This window comes from Chrysochloris asiatica, unplaced genomic scaffold (genome assembly GCF_000296735.1).
Source record: "Chrysochloris asiatica unplaced genomic scaffold, ChrAsi1.0 scaffold00002, whole genome shotgun sequence".
In the NCBI taxonomy this organism is placed as follows: domain Eukaryota; kingdom Metazoa; phylum Chordata; class Mammalia; order Afrosoricida; family Chrysochloridae; genus Chrysochloris; species Chrysochloris asiatica.
Genome location: NW_006408520.1, coordinates 16,801,849 through 16,814,349, shown reverse-complemented (window position 1 = coordinate 16,814,349; position 12,501 = coordinate 16,801,849). Strand labels below are relative to the sequence as shown.

The 12,501-nt window shown below is 41.1% G+C and overlaps 1 protein-coding gene across 1 annotated transcript in view; it reads left to right on the top strand.

The window, feature by feature from the left end:
* The window catches only part of SLC44A3 (solute carrier family 44, member 3), a 104,833-nt gene that overhangs the window by 67,408 nt on the left and 24,924 nt on the right, over nucleotides 1-12,501 (top strand). The window contains exons 11-12 of the mRNA XM_006831044.1: nucleotides 2,899-3,055; nucleotides 6,391-6,474. Coding sequence (XP_006831107.1) covers nucleotides 2,899-3,055; nucleotides 6,391-6,474 — 241 coding nt within the window. The remainder of the gene's footprint in view (nucleotides 1-2,898; nucleotides 3,056-6,390; nucleotides 6,475-12,501) is intronic.

Sequence of the window (12,501 nt, the reverse complement as noted above, 5' to 3'; positions counted from 1 at the left end):
GCTTCACAAGACCTTTTTAAAGTGTTGAAGAGCAAAGATGTCAGCTTGAAGACTAAGATGCGCCTGACCCAAGCTGTGATATTTCAATAGCTTCATATGCATGTGAAAGCTAGACAGTGAATAAGGAAGACCATAGAAGAATTGATGCTTTTGAGTTATGGTGTTGGAGGAGAATATTGAAAGTGCCGTGGGCTGCCAAAAGTGCAGTTAGAGTGCTCCTTGAAGGCCAAGATGACCAAACTTCGTCTCTCATACTTTGGATATATAGTCAGGAGGGAACAGTCACTGAAGAAAGATATCAGGTTTGGTAAGGTGGAGGGTCAGAGAAAAAGAGAAAGACCCCCAACGAGATGGTTTGGGTAAATGGCAGCATCGATGGACTCAAGAGTGGCAACAGTAGTGATGTTGCCCCAGGATTGGGCAGTGTTTCGTTCTACTGTACATAAGGTCGCTATAGGTTGGTACCAACTCGATGGTACCTAACAACAACAACAATTATTATCATGAATAATTGTGATTGTCACAGTTGTAATGGTAGAAGGTGCACAACAAAAAGGATGGAGTGATTGATCTTGCATTCCAGCAACAGTAGACCTGGGACCAGCAAGAAGGAAGAGTATGGGAGGAGCTTGGGATCCTAACCAGAGAGGCAGCAACACCAGAGTTGGAGGCAGAGACAATGGCATTGAGAGATTGAGCATCTGAGGACTCTAGACTCATGCAAAGGGAAAGGCTGTGTGCTGATGGGCAAGCGCTGGTTTGCAAAATGTGTCCTTTGGTTGTTTAAACAACTATATATTCCTGTGTGTTTTTGTATACATCAAAAAAGGGGATTGTAATCATTACAGTGAAACAAGATGTGATTGGTTGAATGCAAAATGATGTTCTGCCATGTAGACTATCACTCAATTCACAATAAAAGCTTTTGAAAAAAAGATCTAGAAATGTTCTGTTTGACACTGGATGTTACACCATTCCTCTTGAATTTGTCTTTCCCGGCATAGTAAACCATATGATTTTCAGATTTGAAATGGCCAGTAGCAGTCCATCCCATCTCACTAATGCCTAGGATATTGATCTTCATGTGTTCCATTACATTTTTACAATTTCCAATATCCTAGATTCATACTTTGTATATTGCGTGTTCTGATTATTAATGGGTGTTTGCACCTGTTTCTCTTCACTTTGAGTTTTGCCCCATCAGCAAATAAAGGTCCTGAAAGCTTTACTTCATTCACATCATCACTGTCAACTCTACTTTGAGGAGGTGGCTCTTCCCCACTTATATTTTGAGTGCCTTCCAACCTGCAGGGCTCAACTTCTGGCACTATATCTGACAATGTTCAACTGGTGTTCATAAGGTTTTCGGTGGCTCAACATTCAGAAATAGTCCACCTCTCCTCCCTCCCTCCTAGTCTGTCTTAGTCCGAAAGCTCAGCTTAAACCTGTCCACAATGGATGACCCTGCTGGTATTTAAAATACTTTTGGCATAGCTTCCAACATCAGAGCAACATACAAGTCACTACAGTATAACAAACTGACAGATGAGTGGTGGTCAGTTTGCCTATTTCTCTCATTTCTCTGTGGTTAAACCTTGTTGTTGTTATATTGTTAACTGCTGTCAAGTCGGTTCTGACTCAGTGAGCCTGTATAGGATTTTCAAGGAGCAGCTGGTGAGTTTGAACCACTGACCTTGTGGTTCAAACCGACCTTGCAGTCCAGTACTTTATCTCACAGCACTTGGTTATTATAATTAAACTTCTGAAAATGAAAATGAGATTAAATAGACAACTGAAAGTATTAGTGAAGGGGGTGATGGTGGTGGTTATGTGCCATGGAGTCAGTTCCGACTCATAGTGACCCTGTACAGGGTTTCTGAGCCTGTAAATCTTTATGGGAGCAGAAAGCCTCATCTTTTTCCCATGGAACAGCTGGCAATTTCAAATTGCTGACCTTGAGGTTAGCAGCCTGACTCGTAACCACTATGCTATCAGAGCTCCTTAGAGAAGAGGGTAGGAATTATGAAAGGGAAATTTATTTAACTCATCAGAATTCGTTTCTGTATTTTTTCCTTTTTGTCGTTGTTTGCAGCTTGAGGAGTTAAAGTAGTCCAAAAATTAATTTAGTCTTAAGCTCACCAGCTGCTCCTCGGAAACACTATACAGGGTCAGTATGGGTTGGAACCGACTCGACGGCACTTAACAACAACAACAAGCTACTGTGAAGTACAAGGATTTCTGGTAGCATGGTGGTTACAAGGCGGGCTGCTAATCTCATGGTCAGCAGTTAGAAACTACCAGCTGTTCCGAGGGAGACAAGTGAGAATTTCTGCTCTAGTAAAAATGTACAGCCTTGGAAACGCTATGCACAGTCTTTATGAATTGGAACAAACTCAACAGCACATAACCATCACCATTATGAAGTATAAGGAGCCCTGGTAGTGTAGTGATTTAGGAGCTGGACTGCTAACTGCAAGGTCAGTAGTTCAAATCTACCAGTTGCTCCATGTTAGAAAGATGAGACTGTCTGCTTCAGTAAAGATATACAACCTCAAAAATCCTATACAGGGTTGCTATGAGTCATAACTGACTGTGGCACACAACCATCACCACCACCACCATGAAGTATAAAAATACACCAAATGCTTATTCCATCACTAATTTATGAGTTGGTACCACTGTTGAGTTGAACTAGAGAATGGCTGTTTTGTTATTACTTTTGAAATGTTGTTGTTGTTCTGTTGTTAAGTGTCCTGGATTCAGTTCTGACTCATAGAAACCCTGCATAGGGTTTCTGAGAGCAGCTGATTGATTTGAACCACTGATTAACAATCCAGTGCTTATTCTGCAGAGTCACACCTGTTTAAAATAATGTCCTCTTTTTTTGTCTATTCCTAGAAATAAAAATGCCCCACCTGAATACCCAGTGCTGTCATCTTTCTCCATCCTTTGTTATTTCCATCTTGGAACAGTCGTCAAAGGATCATTTTTAATCACTCTGGTGAGGATTCCAAGAACCATTCTCCTGTACCTTTACAACATCCTGAAAGAGGAGGTAAGGCCACACCCTAATCCATAGCCCTCGGTACTTGGATTGAAGGAAAGTTAATACCAGACAACTACAGTGGGCCCAGGACAGGAATGGGAGCAGATGGCTGTGTTACTCAGGCCTCCCTCCTCACCCCCATCCGCCAACAAACCCCTTTTTCCCAGTCTCAATTTTGTTCATGATTTTATTCATTGTGCTTTCTCCAGCATGGTGGGCATTGGGTGGGAAGAGAGATATCTAGGAGTAGTTTCCAGTTAGCTGGGCTCCCTTTTAATTGAAAGGCTGAACAAATGGAATGAATTCTTAAGAAAAATAAATAAATACGTTTTGGTGGACATTCATCATGCTTTTTTTTAAAAAAAAAAAAAAAAGAAAGAAAGAAAATACATTATCTGATAAGGAGTGATGTTTGTTTCTGTTTTAAAATGAAAACATTCCCTTCCTTTGGTGTTTTCTGGAGGGTGCCAAAAGAAGTTCCTGCAATGTGGGAGGAAGGGCGGGAGAGAGAGAGTGTGTGTGTGAATGAGTGTGTGTGTGTGTGTGTGTGTGTGTGTGTGTCCCTGCTCTTGTGAAAGAGAAATGGGCAAACTGACCTAAATCTCAGCTCAGAGGACAGAAAACTGTAGGGCTTTTGTGCTTGGGGATTTTTCTCCTCCCTGGTTTTTATTTCCATGCACATTTGGTTATGAATGCCAGTGGAAACCAGAACACCAGGAAAACAGCTGTTCTCATGGTATTTCTGGCCTGCTAAACAAGGGAAGATTGGATTTTTTCCAACTCCACTGTTCTCACACAATGTTAATCTCCCCCCATCCCCACGCCAGGGCTGGTGAGTTGCTTAGAGTTTCCCAAGCTTACCTGGTTCCAACCTTTTGTGTACAGCTCTGTGTTCTCAGTAAATTGGGGAAATCTACACATTGGTTCATAATTATATTGTAGAATTGTTCTTCTTTGCCCTTTTAAATTGAAATCAGAATTGTTGATATTTTTACATCCATAATGATGGTTTAAGAGTGACAGATTAATTAGAAACAATTGATTGAATTTCATATAAAATTATTTCATTTCCTTTTCTTGAAGTATATGTTAAAAAATTACCTCTCATCATAGAATATTTTCCCATATTTCTGTTAAATTGTCATCTAGCTCCCTTTTGTTTACTTTCTACTCTCTTGAAAACTCATTTCCACAGCCAGCACAAACCTGGCTGACTTCTGGTTCCTGTGCTTTAAAATTGAGAGAACTTGTAGAAGGATTTCTTGAAAATGAGAACAAGTTTGTATTTTACATATATTCATGTATATAACAACGTTATATACATGAATATGTGTAAAATTAAAATTTTTAAAAAGGAGCTCTGGTAGCGTAGTGGTTACGAATCGGGCTGCTAATCTCATGGTCAGCAGTTCAAAACTACCAGCTGTTCTACAGGAGAAAGATGAGGCTTTCTGCTCCCATAAAAATTTACAGCCTCGGAAACTCTGTACAGGGTCACTATTAGTCAGAACCAACTCCACGGCACATAACAACAACATAATAATATTAGTATTCTTGTTGTTGTTGTTAAGTGCCATCTAGTCTGTTCTGACTCATAGCGACCCTGTATGGTAGGGTTTCCAAGGAGCAACTGGTGAGTTTGAAGCGGCAATCTTATGGTTCAAACTGACCTTACAGTTCATTGCTTTATCCTACAGCACCATACTAGGACTCTGAAACACTAGAAATAGACCATCAGAAATTAATAAGCAACTGGGGAGCTTGTGGTCCCTCCTATGGTTAACCATCTTAAGCTCTTTGGGGAGGCAGCCTTCCATAAATCTAAAAATAGAAGTTGATAAAAGACCCAAGGTCTCTGGCAGGGGTCTAAAAGGGTTTTTATCACTTCCAAGGTCTCCTAAGGGCCAATGGGCCCAAATCTTTTTTAATGATATTACTATCTTTTCTTAGTTTTAAAAGCAACTTGGCTTTCCTCAGCAGCCTTTCAGCTCAATACTGTTTCTACAACTTAAACATTTCATACAACCCCTGCTTGATCTTGAGTGCTTAAATAGACTCATTCACAACCACAGCCCACTGAAAACTATCCAGATCGGGTTTCATCCAATTGAATTAACATTGGAACAAGAAAATGTCCATATAAGGCTGGGTTATTCCTGGGGTCCTCGTAGAAGACTATTTTAGGATTGTTTCCAAGGAATTTTTTTTTTTTTTTTTTAAATGTGTTCAATCACCCTCCCCAAGAGTTTTATTTAACTACTTTTATATGAACTCAATAATGAGTTCAAACATAGCAGTGACTGTGCGGATGGTACAGGACCCTGGAAGGAAGCATTCATTCTGTTGTTAATAGAGTTGTTATGAGTTGAAATTGTCTTGATGGCACCAAACAGTAACAAAATTTACTCTTGAGATATTCACACATTCAAATCATCTTTGAAAGTACTCATTTATCCCCTGAAATTTAACCCTGAAAGTCTCAGGTAGGATTTCTTGCCCAAAATGTTAAACTTGACTCTTCTTTAATGCATGCACACAACTGGTATGTACAATGGGTTACATGGTTTTATTATCTCTAGGAAGAGCCCTGGTGGTATAGTGGATTGAACAATGGGTTGCTCACTGCCAGGTGGGCTGTTCAAACCCACCAGCTGCTCCATGAGAGAAAGATGAGGCTGTCTGCTTCCATAAAGAATTACAGTCTCTGAACCCAATGGAGCAGTTCTACTCTGTCCTTTAGGATTGATAGGAGGCAGAATCCACTATTGATTGCAATGGGTTATCTCTGTAATGCAAATTTTTCTTGAATATAAATTTTTGTTTAAGAAAGCAAAGTTTTATAGGAAAGCAAGGGTTAGTTTTCCTTTGCCAGTGATTATAGATAAACCAGGTTCCCTTTCAGCAGCGATGGCAGCTAAACCTGCAAGAGAGCAGCTTTGTCCATCAGTACAGTAATAGTAATAATATATTAACAATAGTTATTATTACTCCCCATCCATTAATGTTGTTGTTAAGTGCAGTTGAGTCCGTTTCAACTCATAACGACCCTGTATGGGGTTTCCAAGGAACAGCTGATGGATTTGATCTGCCGACCTTGTGGTTTCCCAAGATCTAGTTCTTATTCTACAGAGCCACACCCAGGAGTTCATCCATTCATTATTAGTAGTTATTCTAAGGAATAAAGTGAAAGAATTGCTCTCACACTGAGTGGAAACTGCTGCAGTGTTTCCCCAGGTGAATGAATTTCCAAGTAGAGACAGTGTTTCCCTTCAGAAACTGCCTACTTGCCCTTTCTGCCTGTGTTGTTTTTGACTGTTCCTTTGTTTCTGACCCTGTTCCCACAGCGTAATGTATTGTCAAGGTGCCTGTTCAGATGCTGCTTCTGCTGTTTTTGGTGTCTTACCAAATGCCTTTACCATCTCAACCAGGTATGTCTCCCACCATGTGCCCCAGGAACCCACACAGAGGCAAAAGGGTGAGTTCTATCCTTTAGATCACGGATTGGCACATTTCTTTGTAAAGGGTCCGATTGTGTATATATTCTAGGCTTTGTGAGCCACAAGGTTTGTCTTACAACTGCTCCAACTCTGCTATTGTAGAGGGAAAGCAACATAGATAAAATGTAAATCAGTGGGCAGACTAAGTTTCAGTAAAGCTTTATGGACACCAAACATTCAATTTCATATAACTTTTATGTATCAAGAAATATAATTCCTTGGTTTTTCAAGTCCCTTTACAATGCAAAAATCAAGCTAACTAAATGAAAGCACAGAGCCTGTGGAGGTAGCCTCTGAGTGGCAATTTTGCAGACCCTGTTTTAGGGCCTAGATTATGAAAGAGATGCTTCAGAATCGGTGGGGTGGGGGGATGCATTTCTCTTTTAAGAAATAAAAAGGGGAGAAAGACATTAGCCAACTAAGAGCCAATTTCACTGTCTTCTCTGAGAACTATAATTTTTCTGAAAAAAAAAAAAAAAAATCAGTACCTCCCTAATTTAGATATAACTTATTCCAGTCTTTCTCTTTCAAGCTATAAATAGTCCTTATAAAACTAAAACATGACATACTGCAATTGTTTGAATTTCAGGGTTTTTCCCTTCTAAGCCTGTGTCTGCTCAGACCCCACTTATTCCACAAAGATTTTCAAGTTGATGGAAGTTTAAATATATGTTTTGTTTTTCTGAAGATAATTTAAGAAATTTTAATAGCCCTTAGTCAAATTTACAGAAAACAGTGTTATTGTAAGTCAGCATGCTGTTGTAAATGTTCATAGAAATTTCTCTGTAAAAAATACTTATTTCCTCTCTTCCTAAAAGATGTACCATTAGAAGAAAAGAAGCTGACTAAACCATCCATGTTTAATGTCTTATAAGTGGTATTTAGAACACCTTTTATTTTTTAGAGGAAAATACAGCCTTCTTACAGGAAAGCACTGTTATTAAGGCACTTCTTGAAAGAATTAAGACCCTTGCAGTATATTTTAGAGTGTATTTAGTTTTCATTTGGATGACTACAATCCGGCAGACATAAAGCACCCAGTAGTGGTTTACTGGCAGAATCCTCACATTTTATGTCATTAATCTGGGTTCAGTTCCGTACCAATGCACTTAAAGTATGCCATCACCCATCTGTCACTGTAGGGTTGCATGTTGCTATGATGCTGAACAGGTTTCAGTGGAGCTTACCAACTAAGACTAGGAAGAAAGGCCTGGCAATCTACTTCTGAAAAACAGCCGGTGAGAGCCCTGTGAATCACAGCAGTCTGACCCCCTCCCTCCATAACTGGTCGTGGGGATGGTGCAGGACAGCACAGTGTGTTGCTGCGTTGTGAATGGTGTCCCCATGAGTTGGAGACTTTCTAGACAGCAGCTAACAACAACAAAATCCCACAGCACTTTTCAGAATGGGGAGCCATATCCCAAGTCACACCTAACCTTATGAATGCTCCCATCGTGGTGTAACATGCCTGCTTTTCTTACTGTGCGTCTGCTCAGACCCTACTTGTTCCACAAAGATTTGCAACAAGGTATTAACTATGATAAAATATGAACACATGAAAAATCGAGGTTAGGAAAATGTCATTAAGTGCTGCTGAATCAGTTCTGACTCACAGCAACCCTTTAGGGTTTCCAGTGAGCAGCTGGTGAGTTTGAACCGCTGACATTGTGTTTCACAGTCCAGAGATGATCCTACAGCACCATGCCAGGAGTCCTAAGAAAAAAATACAGCCTAGAAATACAGAACAGCATGAACTACTGGTACATAGATATGTGTGCCATGTTGTCCTGCGAGGTCCTGGGATTTATTTGCCGTCTCCTTTTACGATATTACATAAATTCATGTTCTCTCCTTGTTCTTTTTTCACTTATGATTTTTAAATTGCTCCAGTGAAGCTGAGTGGTCTCCTTGTGGATGCTGCAAGGACCACCACTTAAGGAGGGGAGGCAAATGGCAAAGGGGAAGGTAGGAAGGGCTCTGACTTGAAATCGCCACCACCCTACCCCACATTCCAACTAGAGTAGTAGCTTCACTACTTGAGTCAAATTCCACTGAAGGTTTTATTTGAAGACAAGCCTCTGCTGCTAAAATACACTTGAAACTCACTGTTTCTTATCATTTTCCTGTTTATTTTATCCGCCCTGTTATTCTGAGGAACATGAATTCTGCCTTCTGAAATTCTGCTCACTTAAATAGTTTGCATCCTAGTGTGGCGCTTTAGGATAATACTAGACTGCTAATTTCGAAGTCGGCGGTTCAAAACCATCAGCTGCTCCTTGGAAACCGACTTGATGGCACATAACAACAACAGTTTGTGTACATCTACTAACTGAAAGGTTGGTGGTTTGAATCTGCCTAGTGGCACTGTGAAAAAGGGCCTGGTGAAGTATTTCTGAAGAGATAGTCTTGTTGTTGTTAAGTGTCATCGAGTTGGTTCCATCTCATAGCAACCCTATATAGGGTTTCCAAGGAGCAACTGATGTGTTTGAACTGCCGATCTTTTGGTTCAAACGAACCTTGCTGTCTGGTGCTTATCCACACCATGATTGCAGCCATTGTAAACCCTGTGGAGTATATTTCTACATTGACACTCATGGGGTCATCATGAGTTGGAATGAATTCAATGGCAATGGGTTTGTTAAACCCAGGACTTCACTTGGGAGTTTACGCTGTTTCTAAGACCATTGTTGTTGTTATGTGCCGTGGAGTCGGTTCCGGCTCATAGCGACCCCGTACAGGGTTTCAGAGGCTGTAAATCTTTACGGGAGCAGAACACCTCATCTTTCTCCCGCGGAACAGCTGGAAGTTTCGAACTGCTGACCTTGTGGTTCACAGCCCAATTCATAACCCCTATGCTACCATAAGTAGTGTTAATACTAGCTGCACTATAATTACCACTGTAAAGGTGGCACATCCTCATTACAGTGGGAGTAATTGTCTCTGAATCACAAAAAAGCTTAGCTAGCCTTGATCCAACTCCCATAGTGAATCAATGCTTCAAACTGTGCACTAGGCCTTGCCTTAAACCAGCTGTCCTAGCATCTTTACCTTGGGATAAACCAACTCCTACAGAACTAGGGAACCCCAGCTGCTAGAGGTACCACGGATAGACCTACAATTTAGTAGAGAAACAGAAAGAATTAGTGTGAAGAAGGGGTGTTGTTGTTGTTGTTAAGTGCTGTTGAGTCGGTTCCGACCCATAGTGACCCTGTATAGGGTTTCAGAGGAGCAACTGGGGAGCTTGAACCGTTGACCTTGCAGTTCAAACGGCTTTGCAGTCCAGCGAATTAACCCACAGCTCCATATGGTGTACTCGGGTCTAAACTGACTACTAGAAAGCAAAGTAAAAAAATAATGTTAAGGATAAAGATGGTTATTGTATAATGATAATCAAATCTCTTCTCTATCTCGTTTGGCAGTAGACAAAGGAAATGAGCTTAAATGAGTGAGAAAAGGAATTTAGGCTTTCTGAAAATTTTCCTGGCATTGGAATGAGTTACTAGGGGAAGTTTTGGCATCTCCATCTTTGGAAATCTGATTTAAAAGATCTGAGGCCTATTTTATTTTCCTTGTTTTATGGACTAGGAGCCTGGGAATGCAAAAAAGAGAATGGTATCCATTTGTTACCATCAAAACCCAGATGTTCTTCTTTATTTAACATCAAGGAGCTGGTTGGGTTTTACCACTGCTTTTGAAAGCCTCTTCTGTCTTCCCTGAGTCCTGGGAGGGAGGCAGATGGCAGTGACTCTATCTTATAGCTACTCGGCCTGAGGCTGCACGCTGACTCATTGCAGAGTGGGACATGAAATCCCACCCTCATAATTTCTCACTACTCGTCTCTCTACATCATGCTTGCCAAGTGTGTGCATACTTGAACAAATTGGTTAAGAACACTTCAGACAATCATTCATCCAACAGCCATTTGTTCCTTGTTTATTGAGTTTGCGTCATTTGTTTATTAACCTTGGGCATTACGGGGAGGGGACCACAGGGATGCAAAATAAGTGTATGGCACAGGCCTTCAAGGAGACGATCCAGTGAGGGTGGGGGAATGATAAGAGGATGTGGATTAGACATTCACATTCATATTCATATCCAGCACAAAAGAGCCATGGAAGTTGAAATCCTGCTTAACTCGTGGAGGTCTAACTTTCTTAGTACTGGGTGGCTTTAAAAATCAGAAATATATTCTCACAATTTAGGAAGCTGGAAGTCCAAGTCAGGATGTTAACCATGCTGTTTCCTTCCTGTAGGCAGTTCTGACATCCTCACATGATGTCTGTCTTCCTCTGAGTGTACTCTGTATCTAACCTGATTGATCCATTTAGAACCCACCCTACTCATGTATGTTCTAATTAATACAAAAAACCCTAAAACATCAAATCCATTTCTGTCCAGTGGACCAGCTCCTAGTGACCTCCGACAGAGTATAACTGCCCCATGTGGCTTACAAGGCTACGAATCTTGAAGCAAGTCAACTGCCATGGCTCTCTTCTGCAGAGCAGCTGGTGGGTTCTGTCAGTTAGCAGCCAAGTGCTTAACCACTGCACCACCAAGACTCCTTAGTTTACATAAAGAAAAGTCTATTTCCAAACAAGGAGTCCCTGGGTGGCGCAAATGGTTAAGGACTCAACTACAGATTCAAAATGGGAGAAAGACATGGTAATCTGCTTCTAAAAGGTCACAACCTTAAAAATCTTGTGACACAGGTCTGCTCTAAATACATAGGATCGTGATGAGTCAGAATAGACTCAACAGTAGCTGGTCTGATGATTTGGTTTGGTGTTTTCAAACAGGATTGTATCCACAGATGTAGGAGTTAGGATTCCATCATACATTTTGGTGGTGATGGTTTAGTCCCGTGGAGTCAGTTCTGACTCATAGTGATCATGTATAGGGTTTCTGAGGAGTGATTGGTGGGTCTGAACCACCAACCTTGTGAGTGCAGGATCACTGGCTCCAACCCACTAGCTGCTCCTTGGAAACTCTATACTGTGTCACCGAAAAAACAATTGTCATGGAGCCAGTTTGACTCATGGCAACTCATGAAGTTCCTGTGTGGGACTCCGCAGGCTAACCAAGAGAGGCGCCCCTTTATTGTTTCTTACAGAGTCCACACACCATTCCTCATGGAAAAGTGTTCCTCAGTACACACTCCTTGTCTACTTCACACAGAAGTAGTGGTTTTACATCAGTGTTCCTGTGAGTTTGGAACCCACTGGTGGGCCACACGACTCTTGCTGAGGATTTCAAACTTATCTGAACTTTCTAACAAGACCTTCTTTCAATTCTTATAGACAAATGGCAGAATTCCATCAAAATTGTTTTTTTTTGTTTTTTGTTTTTTTTGCATCTAGCTAAAGGAGCTCTGGTAGCATAGTGGTTACGAATTGGGCTGCTAATCTCACAATCAGCAGTTCAAAACTACCAGCTGTTCCACAGGAGAAAGATAAGACTTTCTGCTCCCGTAAAGATTTATCACCTCGGAAACCCTGTACAGGGTCACTATGAGTCAGAACTGACTCCACGGCACATAACAACAACAAGGGTTATTTGGAGTCCTGGTGTGGCGCTGTGAGTGAATGCACTGGATTGCAAGTTCATTTGAACCGCAGTGTCAGTGGTTCAAGCTCACCAGCCACCCCTCAGAAACCCGATACAGCGTCACTATGGATCGGAACCGACTTGATGGCACCTAACAACAACAACAAGTGTTATGTGATATCCTGGGATAGTGCTTTAAGAAAATTGCAAGATTGATGGTTCAAGCCTACCAGCCGTTCCTTGAAAACCCTATACAGGGTTGCTATGAGTTACAACTGACTCAATGGCACTTAATAACAACAACAACAAGAGTCATTTACCAATCAGTACATAGTGAGTTAGCTATTGTTACTAGGTGCTATGAAGTTGATTTCAACTTTGTCAGTTGATGCTACGGACAGAGTAGTATTGCCT